We start from the raw sequence: 18,298 nt of genomic DNA, 5'->3' as shown, positions 1-18,298 counted from the left end.
AATAAAGGAACATTTTAATATAATGATCCATATGTAAGACAGTGAAATAAACCAGCAATCAATCAGCAAAATTTCACTAGCCTGTTGACATTGCAAAAATTGATGATGTAGGTCAGTGGTTCTCAACCTGTGTAACCTCAGGACCCACATTTGTCCTTGGTCATTAAGTCGCGACCCAAGTCACACTGAAATGGAATGCACGGCAATAGGGTACCGCACGTTGCAGTGCGGGCGTACGAACTGTGGGTGGGACGTGCGTTTGGGGTACCAGTCAAATGAATGGCAACGCAACGCACTTCCCATACCAGAATGCACGGTAGGTGCGATTGCTTGGTACATTGGGTTAATTGCACTGTACTAGTGTGAAGAGGCCCTAAAAAACACTGACCTATATACACAAACACACACACACACACTCCCAAATAAACATTTGTTTTTCTTTTTAAGATCCACCCAGTCTCCCTACCTTACAAGAACTGGAGTGGATCGCTAGCCTGGGGGGTCCAATGTGGGCTGCTGTCCTGTGATGGAGCTTCATATGTTCATTGCTTTTACAGTTCCCTTATGCACCCTGTAGAAGTGTCAGGAGCCAGAATGTGATGTCACTCCGGTCCAGGCACCTCTACAGGGCACACGAGGGAGCTGAAAGCAATGCACTTATGGATGGAGCTCCCTCGCGGCCACAGCCCCTGCACACCCCACCTCAAGCTGACACTCGGCGCCGGACAGCATAATTTGAATGGCTGTTGGCATGAGAACTGACAATGCTGTGCTAGGGGGAGGCAGAGGAGCCTCTCACCTGGAAAAGTAGAAGGCACGCGGCGACCCACTGAACACGGGGTCACGACCCACCAGTTGAGAACCAAGGATCTAGGTTATTGTCCTCGCATTTTACATAAATGCTGTTAAATAAACCAAATATGTAAAATTAGCACAACTTGGATATGGGTTGTGAAGGCCAAATATTCCACGTGGGACATGTTGGGCATGGGGGACCTAGATGAAATTACATTTAGGTATGAATCTCTCAATACCAAAAAGAAATCCATATCTGCACCCATGCCTTGACCCTCACCCCAAGTATCTCCTGTCCCTATAATTTATGCATCCACTAATCTTAAAGCAGAACTAGAGTAAAAAAAAATACTTAAGATCCACCACCCCCTTCGAATGCTGATCATATATACATAAACCTAATATATTTACTGGTTGCCCAGAATCGTCTTCCTCTAGGTCTACCCAGGTGACTGATTCCCCACTATTTCCAGGTCCAGCAGCAACTTTAGGCGGGTTCTGTGTGAAGCAGTTTATTGGTAGGGCACAGAATGATACGGAGGGCAGCAGCCAGTAGATCATCTAACACTCAACCCCAAACCTAAGCCTTAAAATTATTGTTTAACCTACACTTAAATCGACCCTGTCACAAAAATAGTGCTTAAAACCTTTGCTACATGTAAAGGAACAGTATAAATACTCACCTTTACTGGTGCTCAATTTGCCAAACATCGCATTGATAAGATTTCTTATACCCCAAAGTCCTACAGGAACTGGACACTTCCTGAAGTGTTGACCTCCAGTGTCTCCCACAGCTCTCACAGGTTCTTCTCTCTGACCTAATATTATTGTTCTAACCCTTCTAACATATCTAAGGGCTTATTTATGCATTGTGCATGTGTGCTGCAATACATTTTCAAAATTGCTTGTTTTTTTTAACTTAAATTTTACACCTTTTTTAAGTCTATATTTGGCAGTGCATTGCGATGCGTTGTAGGTGAAAACTGAAGCAGTACATAAGGGAAATTGTCCCGTAGCAGGACATAAGGGAAATTGTCTTGTCTATGCAATGAGGCTGCATTGGGTAACGTTGATCAATGCAACCCAACAGGGGTATTGTGAACGAACCCGAAAACAAAAAAACATTTTACCTAGAGTTAGGCTTCAGTATTAACATGTTAATAAACTGCTGCTTATAAACATTTGTTGGAGTACATCCATGGCATTTTAGTGTGTATGTTAAAATATTATTTACAGCATTATATAATGAAGGGGCCACGGCATACTCATACATGTAATTTTTTGACTGTTAACGAAGACTCAAAACATACACAGTAAACCTGTGATCATGTTCAGAGTAATTAAAAGACTACTAGTGCTTCCATTGTAGTCAGTTCTGACATACCAGATCAAAACATTGCTATTGTTTTACAGACATAAATTGGCACAGTTCATGACTTAGTAAGCTTTGTTATTTGATGTTCTTACACTGACAACATTAGGATATGAGCGCATGGTTAAACAAAGACAAGTCTCTGCTTCCTAAAATGGAAATGTTATGTACTTTTCTTATTACTGTACTTGTGTATATGCCATCTCGCCATGTAAGTAAATTGAAACAACAACTTGGTTACCAGCCAATTTATTCTCTGTTGATGAGGCAGCTAAACTAAGCAAATTACTTTCCTGTTAGGAAACATAGGCAAATGTATGCGTTTTTTTCCCATGACACAGCTAATTGTTAAAAGGGCTTCAGGTAACAATGTTGTATAGTACTATAATAGTTTATTAAGGTGACATAGAGGACATATACCCACAGTGCTTTAAGCCACACAGCATTATATGACCAGTAAGTAAATTCTATTTACACTAATGAAAGAAATGATTAATAGCATTTAAACATATACATAAACATTCAAGACAATCAAGCATGAGGGTATTAAATTGTCTGGAAGACACTTTATAATTTTTTTTTAATTTGCAATAAATCTACACTATTTATATAACAGCCCCCCACAGTCTATGAATATTTTTTGTTTCTATAACACCAGTTTTCTCGAATTACAACTTGCAATCAACTTTGTGCAACACTTTTACTTGTTCCCTAATACTGTGGAGAAGCCACACTGGAGAGTGGATAACCTGGTATCTGCTGGTAGCTCTCGACAGCTCAAAATAACTGAGAATATTGAAATATGGGCTGCAAACCATTACAGAGTTAACAGTACTTTAATATTAGGATAAAAAAAGATACATGGGAACTTGATGCACATGTACTCATAAATGTATTTAAGTCTTATATGTGTATTTTTATTTTAATACAAACAAATGAAACAATTAGGACTTTGCTGATCATAACTGACAGGTTTTCGAAGGCCCTAGGCTTTTGTTCGAGGATGACAGAGGTCAGATAGATACACGTGAAACCAAGGTTTAGGTCAGATACCAGAGGATCAGTTGGAATTCCATAGAGACTGAAATACAAATTTAAAGAGACAAATAGGATACTCATTGCCATCACAACTGATGGTAAATATAAGACTAGGTTCACACCTAGGCGATTGAGCTGGTGAGCTGTTTTGGCTAGGTTGTTGCATGTTTTTGTTTACGCAATTATGCTTAACTGCACAGTTTTCAATGGATAGAGATGTTTATGGGACCCAAATCGCACAACAAACCGCCCGAAAATAGCTAGCTCCTGCACCTTTTTGCGCGACAATCGATTTCTACCATGTGGTAAATCGCAAGGTGTGAACAGCTTCCATAGACTTGAATGCAAAACTCTGTTTTGTGCAATATCGCACGGCTAAATCCACGCATTAAATCACCTGTGTGAACCTAGCCTTAAGAGGAAAAGGCTGGGAGTGCTTTGTCCTCTCCAGAGTAACTGAAAGTGGAGATATTGCAACTATAGGCAACTTCGAGTATTCCTGCTTTTGGGATTGTATATAGCTGGCAACAACAGGCAAGCATTAAAAAAGATCATACCAAGGGATAAAAAAAGTACAGTATACAATGGCAACAAAAGACAGGACACCTACATAGTAGAAAACCAGATGAGGAAGCATAGAGAAGAGAGATGCAAGGCAAAGAGCATTAACCCGAGGGCAAATATTGCTAACAAAGGAAAATGATAATGAACACTTACCAAAAATTATACTGGGCAGCTAAGACTAGAAAGGGCACTACCAGGAACAGGGGTTATTCAGAAGAATTGGGGGGCAGCTAAAACTAAAAAGGGCACTACCAGAAACAGGGGTTATTCTGAAGAATTAGAATTGGAGGGGCGGGGGATTGGGTCAGCTAAGAATAGAGAGGGCACCATAAGGAACAGAGGTTATTTAGAAGAATTGGGGGGCAGCTAAGACTAGAAAGGGCACTACTAGGAACAAAGGTTATTCAGAAATATCAGGCAGGAAAAATACACAATTGTGCAAGACAATGTGTAATACTGACCAGGCAATACGTGTAGTGAGACAGTAGATTACTGTGATGCAGGTTACACGAATCTCAAATGCAGGACAAGCCGAGAACAAGAAGGCTAGAGAATCAAACTCTGACATAGATAAAATACTTTAGCAGCCTCATACAGAAGTAGCAATAACATAAATAACCAGGAGGCTGATGAGAGATCAGAAACAGGTGTGCAAGGGCGAGGCAGCTAGAATATTTAAGGTGGTTGAGGTACAACAAGTGCAGGTGTTAATGAAAGTACCAGAAAGAACAAGAACAGACAGATCCTGAGTGTATACTGAAGCAGGTCTTACAACTTCATTTTCTTTTATAAACTGATTACAACAGTGTACTAGTTTAAACTGATATTAAAGTCAAATAACATTTAAGCTATTTCAAATGCTGAGGAAATAACTTACAATGGATGCTGCTTCTTTACAAGTTTTAGTTTCCTGCAGAATCAGCTGGTCCCCTGAGCACTGGCCCTGATATCCTATTTTAGGGTGGCTACTTTCCCTGGAAGGGTCGCATGGACCCTTGTTTGTGCTAGTAAGCTGTGTGTCTTCACAAATACACAGGCACAGCAAAGTAACCCACTTCCCTGCTCACTGCTCCTCCTGGCTCCCTTCTTCAATCTACTGGAGACAACTCTGTACCTTGTGATCTTGTACTGGATAGGAAGTTCAGGGAAGTGGAGCTGAGAGAGTTGGAGCCAGCTTATTAGAGACATGATGACGGTATGTGTTTGGGCAAAAATGTAAAGAAATATTTTGTGGGGCAATGTGTATTTGCTAAATCAGGAGTCTTTATTGAAAAAGGTTTACAGGGTTTATTTTTACCTTAATGATAAAAAGAACACCTTTATTGTCACAGAATATGGTAGTTTAAATGGTAAATGGTAGTTTAGAGGCAGGTAATACATATGTTGTCCCATACATAAATCTATACAAACTTGTGGCTAAATCTTTTTGTTTTCTTTTTTGGAACCACAGGTGGGCATGAGATCTCGAAATCAAGGTGCAGAAAGCTCAACCATTGGGCGAAATGTGAACTGTAACAATGGCAATGCCATAGAGGCGGAAAACCTCAGTGGAGATGGCAAACACAGGAATAAAATGCACAGAAATAAGGAGGGAGACGTGCAGGTCTCTGGAACAGTTAAAAGATATGGAAAATCTGCAGACACTGATGATCAGAAAAACAGGAGGTTAAATGATCCAACCAAAGAGGATCTTGTGAAGCTGCTCAGTGTTATGGAAGGAGAACTACAGGTATGGTCAAATCACTAAACTTTGTTTCATTTTTATTCTTCATTTGCTGTTTTACATCTAAGCAACAGTTTCACATAAAGTGAACCTGATGCAAATTGAAATATGGAGATTGCTGTTCAGTACTTGCTTTCAACGGTGCATGCATCTGGTATCTCAGTTTGTGCCTCACTACCTAATAAGTGGCTGACTGTGTTGGTTATGTGTTTAGATGAAGCACTGAGATGTTGAGGAATGCTGAATTAAGTTTTACTTGCTTAGCAGGACATTACATCTGTGTATACAGAAATACAGCATCAACAGGAAACATATATACCATGACACCATGGAGAAGAAAACATATACAAATAAAACTTGTCTTAGCAGTATATGACAGCTTGCAGGGTGGTATTCCCTTTGTTGCCCGAGTGGGTCTTCTAATTTCAGGTTGTTCAGCAGAATTTAACATGGAACTTGACTTATCCATGATGAGTTCCACCTCTTGTTCTGATTCCTGTGCAGCTTCACTTTGCTCAGCTTCCTTTGCTGGTTCAATGGGCGAATTCACTTCACAACTTGCCAGGATCATTGTTTCTGGTGATGGGTTCTCATTGAAACAAACGCTGCGGCCTATTGTCACTTTGTCAGTTTTTGGTTAGAGAATTCTATATCCCTTACTTTGTTCACTATAGCCCACCAGAATACCTTCAATGGCTATATTCTCCAACTTGGATCGCTTCTTCTTTGAAATATAGGCAAAAGCTTTACATCCAAACACTTTGATGTGTCCTAGGCTAGGCTTCGATCCATGCCACATTTCAAATGGGGTGCTTTCAACAGTTTTTGAAGGTAGTCTGTTCTGTAGGTATGTTGCTGTCATGACTGCTTCTGCCCAGTACTTCTTAGGTAGGTTGGCGTCTGACAGCATGCATCTGGCCAATTCTATAAGAGTGCAATTTTTCCATTCTGCTACACTATTTTGTTCAGGAGTGTATAGTGTGGTGGTCTGGTGTACTATACCTTGTTTCTTCAGATGGGATTCTACTTCCTTACTGATGTATTCCCCTCCGTTGTTGGTGCATATAATTCCTGGTTTCTGATGGGATTTGTTGCTGGACATGGCTACAAACTCTTGAAGTTTTCTTGATGTTTCTGAGATCTTAAGGAAGGCTGAATTAAGTTTTACTTGCTTACAGAGGTCTAGGGCAGTGTCAGAACCTAATGAATATCCTTTTAAAGTAGAACATGAGGTTTTTTTTACACTTTGAATAGCATGGGCAATATTTAGAACCTAAGTTGGTTTTCTAATGCAGGCTGTGTCCCTAGTGTCCCTAATGACCACTTAGGTAGAGAGGCAGAATCTGCCTGATAAGGACACTAAACAAAAGCAGTAAAAGCCTGACAGAGGATCTCCTCTTTTTTTTAAAAAAGGTGCTTTCTGAATCGTACATCACAAAACACAGAATCAGTCTTAGACTACTGGGTTTTATGCAGCTACCTTCAGATGATTGGACACTGGCAAAAAAAGGTGTAAGGACAGCCCCATATAACACCTTGCACTCCAGCAAGCCTAAGTTTTCTGCTAGTGTCCCTAGGTGATGGACGTTTATCTCTTTGAGTTTCTTTTTTGAGGCTTCATTCCTGGAGGATGCTTCAAGTATATTTCCACCTTTGCAGTCATATTTGAGAAAACCCCTTTATATGTTCGTTATGTGTTTCTGTTCACACAGCATTCTGAAAAATAACTTAAAACAAAAAATCTTACCTTTTCGATGTTTTGTTACAGCAGGCAAGATGGCTGATTCTGGGTTTTTCTTAGCCCTTTCACAGTGATCTGTCCTAATGGAAAGACTTGAGACTGAAGTTCGAGGATTGTGTTTATTTGATAAGCTTCATTAACATACAATGTACACGTCACCTCAGACATCTCACCCCTCAAAGCCTCTCCTAACATTTCAAAGAAATAGAAGCAGGAAGAAATTGTAACCCTTAAATCCCTAACCCAAGTAAAAGCAATTTAAACTGCAAGAAGCATTTTATTTTTTTAAGCTTATGCTATGTGAATGAGAGCACGTTACAAATATAAAATAGGTGTTATCTCAATTTGACTGCGAAAGTGGAAAAACAATTTAATCTGCAAACATCTCTCCAAAACTAAAGGATACCATTTCTTTCCTTATTGATCCAGTGTGCACATGCCTGACCAAGGTTTACCGGCTTAGGCTCACTGAAACTGCTTCAGCCAGCAATAATCTTCCCTGTAAACTCGACTTTAAAGCCTGTGTTGAATGGTGACTGGCCTCACCCGTAAATAAAACTCTGTCCCTCCAAAACAGCAAAGAAGATACCCTGGTTGAAGCAATCTCAGCAGATCACCGGCACACACAAAGATACGTTCAGATATCAATATCTCTTTGATATGTTTATTGAAGAATGTCACAGCATGTCATTAGAAGTTAACGTTTCGGGACCTTTGCAGGGACCCTTCATTAGAGCGACATAGTAACCTGCTGAGATTACCCTGAGTTTTGCGCCATCCGTGTGATCACCATGAGCACCACCAACATTGAAAGGTTGCAGACCGTAAGGAGTGGAGGTGGTTCTTGGAAACAACTGGTTGAAGCAATGACTGTCCTGGCAGATGTCATGCATAATTATTGATAGCAAAGGAACCTGTTGAGTTTTCAAATCTTTGTGGCTAACACCTCTGCAAAAAGTAGAAAGGCATCATGGCACACTCACAAACCAGCATGTAAAACAACTTGTCTCACCACTAAGGATAATAACAGAGGTTTGGATACACATCTTCTGCAGAGGATGTGAAAGCTGCACTGCCGCGCCAAGGCACCTCTTATAGTGCGGTCCTAACTCTAAACTATGAGAGTCTCCATCTTGGAGCCCAGGGGGCAGAAGATTTCAAATTGGGTGCAGGTTTGTCAGGAGGACGCCCAACCTCCTTAAAAGCACAGAAACACACAGGGGATCCCGCACATCCCAATGGCAGCTGAGAAACCCCATGCGTCGCTGCACCAAATCGGTCAAGCAAAACAAACGACAAACGCACTCAACAATTTGTTACCAGTTATACAGTAAGGTGCACACGAAATGGGCTTTGAACAGTAAAACAGTAGAAAGGCATCATGGCACACTCACAAACCAGCATGTAAAACAGCTTGTCTCACCACTAAGGATAATAACAGAGGTTTGGATACACGTCTTCTGCAGAGGATGTGAAAGCCGCACTGCCACGCGAAGGCACCTCTTATAGTGCAGTCCTAACTCTAAACTATGAGAGTCTCCATCTTGGAGCACATGGGGGCAGAAGATTTCAAATTGGGTGCAGGTTTGTCAGGAGGACGCCCAACCTCCTTAAAAGCACAGAAACACACAAGGGATCCCGCACATCCCAATGGCAGCTGAGAAACCCCATGCGTCGCTGCACCAAATCGGTCAAGCAAAACAAACGACAAACGCACTCAACAATTTGTTACCATTTATACAGTAAGGTGCACACGAAATGGGCTTTGAACAGTAAAACAGTAGAAAGGCATCATGGCACACCTCTGCAAGTCTCAAGTTTTGCTTAACACCTCTGCAAGTCTCTGAGTCTCGGCCTTATCCTGTAAAAAGCGCTTCCTATTGCTACATAAAGATAAGGTTGTCTTGAGGCATAATTCCTCTTTTCTTACCAAGGTGGCCATCTCTTTTCACCTTAACTAGGACATTCATCTTTCTTTCCTAAGTTCTGCTCCAAAATATTCTAGGGGAAACTCTCTCCATTGCCTGAGTGTGGGAGTATACCTCTCAGCTGCAGTTTATTTTAGACAATCAGATTCACTCATTCCCATAGGGGACCTTCTGACTCTGATTGCACTATTGCCGGGTAGATTACATGACTCACCATTCAAGCCTATAGTCTAAAGCATAAGGTACCACCCTTCCCTGTTTATGCATATTCTACCAGATCTGTAAGTGCTTCATGGGTTTTTTAGCATCAGGCATCTGTTTCCCAGATTTGCAAGGCTGCCACCTGGTCCTCTCTTCACACGTTTGTTAAGTTTTACCAGATGGATGCTCAGGCCTCATCTGATGCTATTTTTTGGGTGTAATGGTCTTCAGGCTGCTCTCTGCTGGCCTCTTAGCAGTTTTTTCCTCCATCGTACCACCACCGCTCTGTACTGCTGTGATCAGGAGAGGATCCGTTCATGGATCCTCTCCTGATCAGCCCATGTGAAAGGAGCCTAAGTTTCCTGGGGGACAATTACCGCAATAAATACCTGACAGTGGTTCCAATCCTGTATATTCAAACAAAAACAAATTTTTGTTAAATTTCTTTTTAAAGCTGAGCCCCAGGCAAATAGATAAATACATACAATAGAACTGTTTTACAGGTTCAGGTACTTACACTGCTTGCATTTAAAAAAAATACATTTAAGGCAGTAGTTTGCAATAATACAAAATGCAATATGTTTTGTATTTTATATCTGCATGGGATTCAGCTTTAATCTAGAGATCTAATGCTATTTATGTTTGCTTACTACAGAAATATCTATACATAATCAAAACTATCATATAAAAGAATCTGCATACATGATACCTGAAACAGGAAAAAAAACAGATCATATTCTACACACCTGTATAAAATCCCTTATTCATTAGTATATCCTGATCGGGTGAAAAAGTGTTTTTTTTTAACCTGAGTGGAAAGACATTTGGCCCCCTTTTTTGCTGTGTGATCTTTATTTCTTAATTATTATTCACTGAAGTCACATAAGCTGTGTGAGTAACAGATGCTGCCACCAAATGAACTTTCTTAAGTACAGAAACCTGATGCCATTGAAGAGTAGATCATTGACCTTCTCTAACACGTGGCAGTGAAACAGCATGTCTCAATGTTCTACCAGTCTTTTATTCCTGTATATATTTTTTATTTCACTATTTTGATATCATTATATCACGTTCCTGGTTGTGCTCATGATATAAACAATATAACATGCACAAACTTGTTGCTGTATGTTTTAGTAAAACCTGTATATGTAAATGCTGCACACCTGTAGTGATTGGCCATTCATGTTGTATACACTGAACAAACACCCATTCTGATCATTATCATTGGGCAGGATAATGAGCCCAATGATCATTCCTGAGAATGATTGTCTGTAGTGTATAGTATCTTTTTAAGGCACCTAAAGATTTAATGAGAGTTGACCATTTCAGTTGACTGTTGTGACTGGTAATGTTCAGCTAATGTCTTAGCCAGGTTACCCTTAGGCCTGGTTCACACTGAACGTTTTGTAGCGCTTTTTCTGCCCTAGAAAACACTCTAAACAAATATGACCAAAAAACCCCCCCTCCAGTATGTTTTTCGTTGATTTCTATTTCTAGTAATTGATTTCTATTTATCATACAATTGCTCACATAACCATATAAGTAAAAGGGGTATGGCACCATAAAAATGGGTAAAACCTGTCCAATATTTCATGTGGCCTGAACTGGTTTGGGAACACAGGGCTGTTACTTCAAACTTTGTACCCAGGGAGCAAAAATTCCCAGTTATACCTTTGGCTTACACCCTTCTTAATATCAATTAGAGTAATAGTTCCATTAGGAATCTGCTCCCGATTTTGCCCTCCAGTATTTTTTTTAATTGATTTCTATTTACTGCTTGGAAGTCAGAGTGTACATGAAGTGAAAATGTTTCAGCATCTCTATCAGTTCAGTTGGATAGTGTAGACCAATGCACTATTGTTCCCTGCCAATAGAACACATATAAGCAAGCCTCATATGTTAATGTAAGACAGCACCTCATCATATGATGGATAATGTTAATGTGTCAGGGCAGGAGGAATAGCAGTAAAAAGAAGGGTAATAAAGGATTTTGCATCTAGTTTTACTTGGCCATAGACATGATCCACCACTTACAACCAAGCTGGGTGACAATCTATGTTCATCTGTAGACACTGGTTAACAGATCTCACGGAATAAAAGTGACCAGAATGGATTCACATTCCTTGTTCTGCTACCTTTGTTTTCTCCTCAGATAAGCATGGAGGCGGAGAAGTCCTTTGCGTGCCATAGCATGAACACTTTTACACCAGTAAAATTTCATTTAAAAAAATAGTTTTTGGGAACTTTGGTTAGATATTATAATACCTCTAACAGTTAATGGGATAAAATTGATGATTGTTTTTGACCATGGTGATGAAAAAACAAAAACAAAGCAAAGAGCAGAGCAGAGCAGAATGCAAAAATTTTTCTGGAATGAATTAAATTCTAACAGTGAATGTGGTTTCCAAAATTGAATCTTAAAACCCTTTTTGAACGAAATTATGAACGACATTCGTCAATTCTCTGGTGGCAATATCGGATTTTCTGATGAAATTGTTCGATGAAAGTTTGCACGAAAATCGGAATGCATACAAATATTGGCCTTATATGAAATATGCCACTTCATGATATGTGATAATTCAAAACCAACAGAAACATGAATATCGGACACTGGGTTAGTACATCCTGCTAGTACAGCCTCTAAACAGCTTATCCCATATCAATTTTGGCACTTACTATAAAACTGCACACCTTGTCAGAAGATGTCATTATGAGACCACCCATGAGACCCTGTTTAGCATTGGATGTTGAGCTATGCAACATTTATTCATTGGTAAGGTCATCGGGTAATTTCTGTGTATCAGAGGACTTAGTCATTAGTCTGACTGTGCTGAACTGTTGATAGGTAGATGTGGTAGCGTTTTTTAGTATTTGCACAGCGTTGCCGACTTCTAACATGCTTTCAAAAAGTCACATTTAAAGACCCACTCCAGCAAAAAACCTTTTAATAAATTTTGGATAAGGCAGGAAAGAGTTACAGCCTCTGTCAGGTATGTTATTTGTATTTGTGCCCCTATTATTGAGATTTCTCCTCATTTCCTTCCAGGATAGGGCATGATCAGAAATCTCTTCCATGGGGATGCAAAACAAAACAATTTTTCTTTTGTACAGGCAATACAGGGACAGGAACTGAGGGCAAATCTGCACAATGGGGTTACAGACTGAAATAAAAACCTACCAGGCTGTTTATCTCCACTCTATCCAAAACAAAAACAAAACCCCCCACAAATATGGCTTTACTTAGGCTTTTAGAGTAAAGCTTTTGGGAAATAAAATAATATATATATATTTTACAGGTTCAGTTTATTGTCCATTTACCAATATAAATATGCATGCATTTTTGTTTTCTTCTGAATTGTTTTTTGTTTATTACAATATATTGTACTTCATCATTTACAGGACATTTCCCCTCTTTTCTGTAACGTTTAGATGTAATTAATGTATGGAAGATAGTAGAAAATGGTCAGAGTCATAAAATGTGTTTTGCAGTGCACAGGAATTCCAGTTTGCATACAGCATGTTGTTATGTATTGTGTAGTAGCTGAGGATTTGTGTACTTTGTGTGTGACTTTCTTTGGTTACAAGCACCATCTAGTGGTAGTTTATTTTGAACGTGTTAATTGGACCATGGCACATACCTGGTGGACTTGCCCCTAAATTAACACTGTGCTTTCATGTAATCTTTTAAAAACCCATGGAAAGCCTTATTACACAAGCCTATACTAAATCTAACCAGAAGTAAACCAACCCTGATCACACATTTCTTTAACGCTACCAAACACACCATAGCTACATTGTGGAAAATTCCTACTCCCAGCATTAATTAACTTAAACATAGGATAAATTGCACTATAGTTAATAAAACGCCAACAACTATATTAAATTACACTCATAATACATTTCAAAAAAATATGGCAACGCTGGGAGACGTGTTATGGCCCACAAGGCTTCAATTCATCACTTTTGATTACCTACTTTTGTTCCCTTTTGTTCCTTTTGTTCCTTATTTAATAAGAAGGTCCATGCACCAGCCCCCTTTCCCCCTTTTTTAATTTTCTCTCCCTTTGTCTTTAGGTTTAACAATTGTTAAATCTCTGTAATCTGTACCATGTAAACATTGCTTTCCAATATAAGTTTCCTTATTTCCTTGCCCCAGCTTGACAATTCTGTATCCCACTTATTTTTATTTCAAAGCATTTAAAACATTTTTTGTAAAATAAAGTGTTCAGTGAAGGAATGTCAGATTTTTCTTGGATGTGTTGTGTGTAGCACAGGGTTAAAGGGAATTAACCAGAGATGGGTTATTATAGAAGCGCATATGGCAGAGTACATCAAACCTCCCAACTTTTTAAGATGGGAAAAAAGGAAAACAACGCAAGAGCATGCAAAGGACACACCTGTGCCATGCACCCCAGTTACACAGACAAGGAATAACATGCAAAAAAATAATTGGTTGAACTGACAAGCCTTTTTAAGTACTAATATTTTTCCTTTTAGTCTGGCTTTTTAAAATACCAATAATTTAGAGGTTGGATGAAAGGTTTAGCATAATAAAAGTGAAGCAAATGCCAACCGCACTCATTAACTTAAAGTAAGGTGCACATGGAAGGGCTTTACACAGTACAAACACAAAAATGTCCCAGCATACTTACAAGCAAGCCAAAAAAAAAAAATGACACTGTCTAACTATTAACAGACATTTTAGTTGCACAAGTTTTACAAAATATGTGAAAGCCACACTGCCTTCTCAAGGCTCCTCTTTGCAGTGTGGTCCTGATTCTAATCTGTGAGAGCCTCCATCTTGGAGCATGTATAGCAAAGGATGAATTGGGTGCAGCTACACCTGAAAGTATACCTGGAGGCAGTCCATTCCTCCTTAAAATCACAGGGACACACCAGGTAAAGCCATCTACAATTGTCATATACCTCTTGGAGGCCAAGCGATACGGGAGTGTCCCTTGCACCTCCTGTTCAGCAATCCGTGAAGTTGAGACAGGCTAAAGAGGAGCTTGGAGACGCACAAGTGCCTGTAGCGAGCTCAGGTGCAGCAGGGTCAGAAGCAAACCAAAGGTCAAACACAGCCAGGCAATGCAATTACACAGGGAGCAAGCCAGGAATGCAGTCATGATGCAAGCCAAGGTACTGAAGGTACAAAACAGCAACCAGGATATGAAGCCAAAGTCAGAGTCATAACAAGCCTGGCCAAATCACAGGAGAATCACAGTAGACAGTCCACGCCCAATTAATTAACCATGTAATCCAAGGCACCATTGTATTAGCCAAGATAGATCTTCAACGCGGACAACCTCTATGTGCATTTTTGCAGATATAGGTGCGTGCTTGGCCATGGCCATGGCATAGATTATTGCACATTACTGTGTACACGATTTTCTGGACAATAATTTACATTTCACTTATCTGTTCATAATGGAGAATCTGTGTTAAACACTTGCCTCTTATATATTTTTGGGATTAAGGCAGCAACATGCTTCCAATTTCCCAGCTCTGCAAACCTGACACAAACATTACTTTAGGGTCTCATTCTCATCAATTGATTTTCTTCTTGCTTCAGACTTAAGTACTGGGGAACGGGTACTGCTGGCAATTGCTGGATAGAAATCTTGTCTCTAGACTCCCCCGAAAGCTCTAGAAAGTAATGGATTGATCCACTTCTCTTGACCACAAACTTAAATATTATTTCAGTTATCATGGTGCTGTGTGACTTCTTGCCTTTGTGCCATACACCTTCCTAGGGAAGCCATGCACAGTATTTAGGGTTGACGTATGTCTCACTGATAATGGTGCCACAAGATACCAGCTTGTCCGGAAATTGCTGTGATCACCTCTATGGCCAAAATGACTTAGCATAGTGGTATATACATTTCTTTCCAGTACTTTTAGAAGCATCATATTAAACAGAACTTTTTTTTTTTTTAGAGCACATAGATCACAGTATGACCCTTGCCCAATATCTGTACCAACCTTAATCAAGCCATGTATGGTCACACTTTCACTCTCAGCTACAGAAGAGAGAGTCTCACCTTTCCAGCTACAAATGAGTAAATCGTAGCACTCTTGCATAGAAGCCACTTGAATGGGAACCTTCCAGCCAGGGAGGAAAACAATCCCTTTATATTGTGAACTCTCACAAGCACAAGCAATGCCTCTGTCATCTCAGGTCTGAACAAGGAGCTGGTAGCTATATAATGCCCAGCAGTGAATTGAGGGTCCCACTTTGATTGAGGTCTGAATATGAAGTATCTTCAGTCAGGGTTACCAGCCCAACATATATTATCTGGGGGATGCGGGATACCTTCTAGCCCATCAGTCTAGTCCTCACCAGCCACTGGTGAGCTGAATGTTGCACTACAGAATGACACAAAATTGCAACTCTTTGGATTGCCCATGCCGTGACAGCTGGCCATAGAGATAGAACCAGAACACAGTATCATATTTTTTTACCAGATACAAGGTCAAGACAGGCTGTAGGTCAGGGCTTTCTGAATACAGGTATAGCCAAAAAACAAGCCAAAGGTCAGGGCAGGCAGAAAGGTGAAACAAAAAGACACCAAGTCATAATGCCTGATACACTTCATTGGGCATACATTTGCAAACAGACAAGCACAGAAGTGCTCCCTCCTCTGAACCCCACTTACTTTATACCCTCAATAATGTAGTACTAATATTTATTAGGAAAACATCTAATGATATATAAAGCCCAGTAGTTCCTTATTAGAGTTAATATGCTACATGGAGCAGGAAGTCTCATCCATAATTTGTCCTTTTTATCAACAAATGCTGGATGTCCATAGGATCCCACTTGGTGAAAAGCCTGTACTTAGTGAACATGGAGCTCAATGTGCGCTCTGCTGTTGCAAAATTAAACTGGTAAGGGGTCCTTTGGAATTCTTTAAGGTCACTGTGTGATTTGGTTTGCCTAGCAGGATGAATTGAAGATTAGTGGCAAACACCCAGTTGTCATGGTTCAGCCTAATTCATTAAGAACCAACTCAGTGAGGTTCCCAATAGGCCGTTCATGTTGCAATTTTGTGAAAAGAGAAAGAAAATGAAGAAGGAAGTAGGAGTCAGAGAGGTTGCTTTACTAAAGGCAAGTAGGTTGTTCACTTTCTATTCCTGAAGAAATAGGTCACCAGCACTCAAAAGATTCAAAAATAAATGAGTCCTTTTTTTTTTTTGAATCTTTTGAGTGCTTGTGACCTATTTCTTCAACTGTTTGTTTTGCACGGTGCCATCCGTGGAGTTATTGCAAGCACCATCTTTTCGTACTGGCCGGGATTGCTGAAAGGTGTGCGGAGAGCACCTTCACCTTACTGCACTTTCTATTCCTGACATTCATCATCCAATCATGCGCAAATAAAAATTGTGTTTCTTTATTTTCCTTGCACATGATTGGATATTATTGCAGGATAAACATAAACCCCTTATATCAACTATCACTAGTTACCCTTTGTCAAATCAATTGGTCTTTTGTTTAAAAAGTAAGTATAAAATCCCTGCTCTCCCAGTTCTCAGCTCTATATTGATAACCATAGCCGAATCTGGATGACTCTACTATTGGCTCATGTCACACAGTGTATGAGCCATGAGTTATGTTTGTCCTGAATATATAAATAATCTCTCAAGTGGCAAGTAGGCCTTCAATTCATTTAACTATTCCATTGGCTTATTTATCACTGATGTTTTGTGCTTTTCCTTCAGTTTGAAGCTATAGTAGTTTTATCTGTGATCTACCACAACTGTATTGCTACAGGCGTGTTCTCCTAACATTTTCATTTATCTTAGTTTTATTAACCAACTGGCAAACATACCATATTTTTCCGTCTATAAGACGCCCCCATGTATAGGACGCCCCCCACTTTTCTTACCCAAAATTCAGAAATCAATATTTTCCATGCTCTTTTGCATAACTGATTACATCCACTTTAAATTGTGCAGAGTAAGACAGCCACTTCCTAGTATTGGTATTTACCGGGATTTTTTTTTTGTTTTCTGACATTTTTATGGGCTCCCTGTTACATCTGGGCACTGGCTACATGCTCTCCGCAGCATCAGCTGACGTCGGGTACATAAGGCTCATGATTGGAGGAAACCTGTTAGCTTGTCTCTGCAATCGGAAGTTTCACTTGTGAGGCTAGTTTGCAGAGGTATCGGCAGTTTCGCAACCGCAGTTCTCCTCTCGGCCCCCCGTGTATAAGACGCCCCTCAATTTTTAGGTAAATATTTTATGAAAAAGTATAGTCTTATACACGGAAAAATACAGTAAATGGCTAGCTCTAGATTTAGTGTTGATACAGAGATTATTTCTATTGTCTATGAGCTTTTATTGCAAAAATGTGTGGGCAGGTTCTGTTTTAAGTTTACTGATGTTTTGCAACTTGTGGCTCTTCAGGGAAAGCTTTATTTAAACAAAATGGTTTTACACCAATAAGATGCAGATGTATCATCTATCTCTTGTTTCTTTTCTCACATTATAAATGATCTTTTGGCATATCGGTGACTTTCCCAATGGAAATTAATATTATTCTGTGGATGGTGTGCTCACAGAGTGTGATGTGTGGCTCTCTTGTAACATCATTTAATACTGGAACTTGGGTTACACAATCACATCTGTGCTGTCAGATTAGTTTTTTTTGCTATATATCGTATGGATACTTTGGTGTTATATTGTGTTTTCTTGGTTACTATTTTAGTTGCTTCATTGTAGCATACTCTATTTTGAGGGAACTGCAGGATTTGTTTCCGAATAGTGGTGGTATAGGTGGGAAAACTACAAGTTGTGGTGAACCACAGCACTAAAACTTTAATTTACAATTGGAAAGATTGTTAAATGATTGTGTCATAATTCTTTGTATCCTGAAAAAAATGTTTGTTTTCCCTGTGAAGCTTTTTTAAGAAAACTCCAGCTTAAACAAAAG

At 39.6% G+C, this 18,298-nt stretch overlaps 1 protein-coding gene across 2 annotated transcripts in view; it reads left to right on the top strand.

Annotated features, from left to right (window-relative positions):
- The window catches only part of FILIP1 (filamin A interacting protein 1), an 85,172-nt gene that overhangs the window by 12,043 nt on the left and 54,831 nt on the right, over positions 1-18,298 (top strand). For both annotated transcript variants that reach the window (XM_018558913.1, XM_018558912.1), the window contains exon 2: positions 5,220-5,498. In XM_018558913.1, coding sequence (XP_018414415.1) covers positions 5,220-5,498 — 279 coding nt within the window. The remainder of the gene's footprint in view (positions 1-5,219; positions 5,499-18,298) is intronic.

The sequence above is a fragment of the Nanorana parkeri genome, unplaced genomic scaffold, assembly GCF_000935625.1.
Source record: "Nanorana parkeri isolate BGI_ZX_2015 unplaced genomic scaffold, ASM93562v1 scaffold368, whole genome shotgun sequence".
In the NCBI taxonomy this organism is placed as follows: Eukaryota; Metazoa; Chordata; class Amphibia; order Anura; family Dicroglossidae; genus Nanorana; species Nanorana parkeri.
The sequence above is the reverse complement of the archived record's forward strand: the minus strand, read 5'-3'. Positions and strand labels throughout refer to the sequence as shown.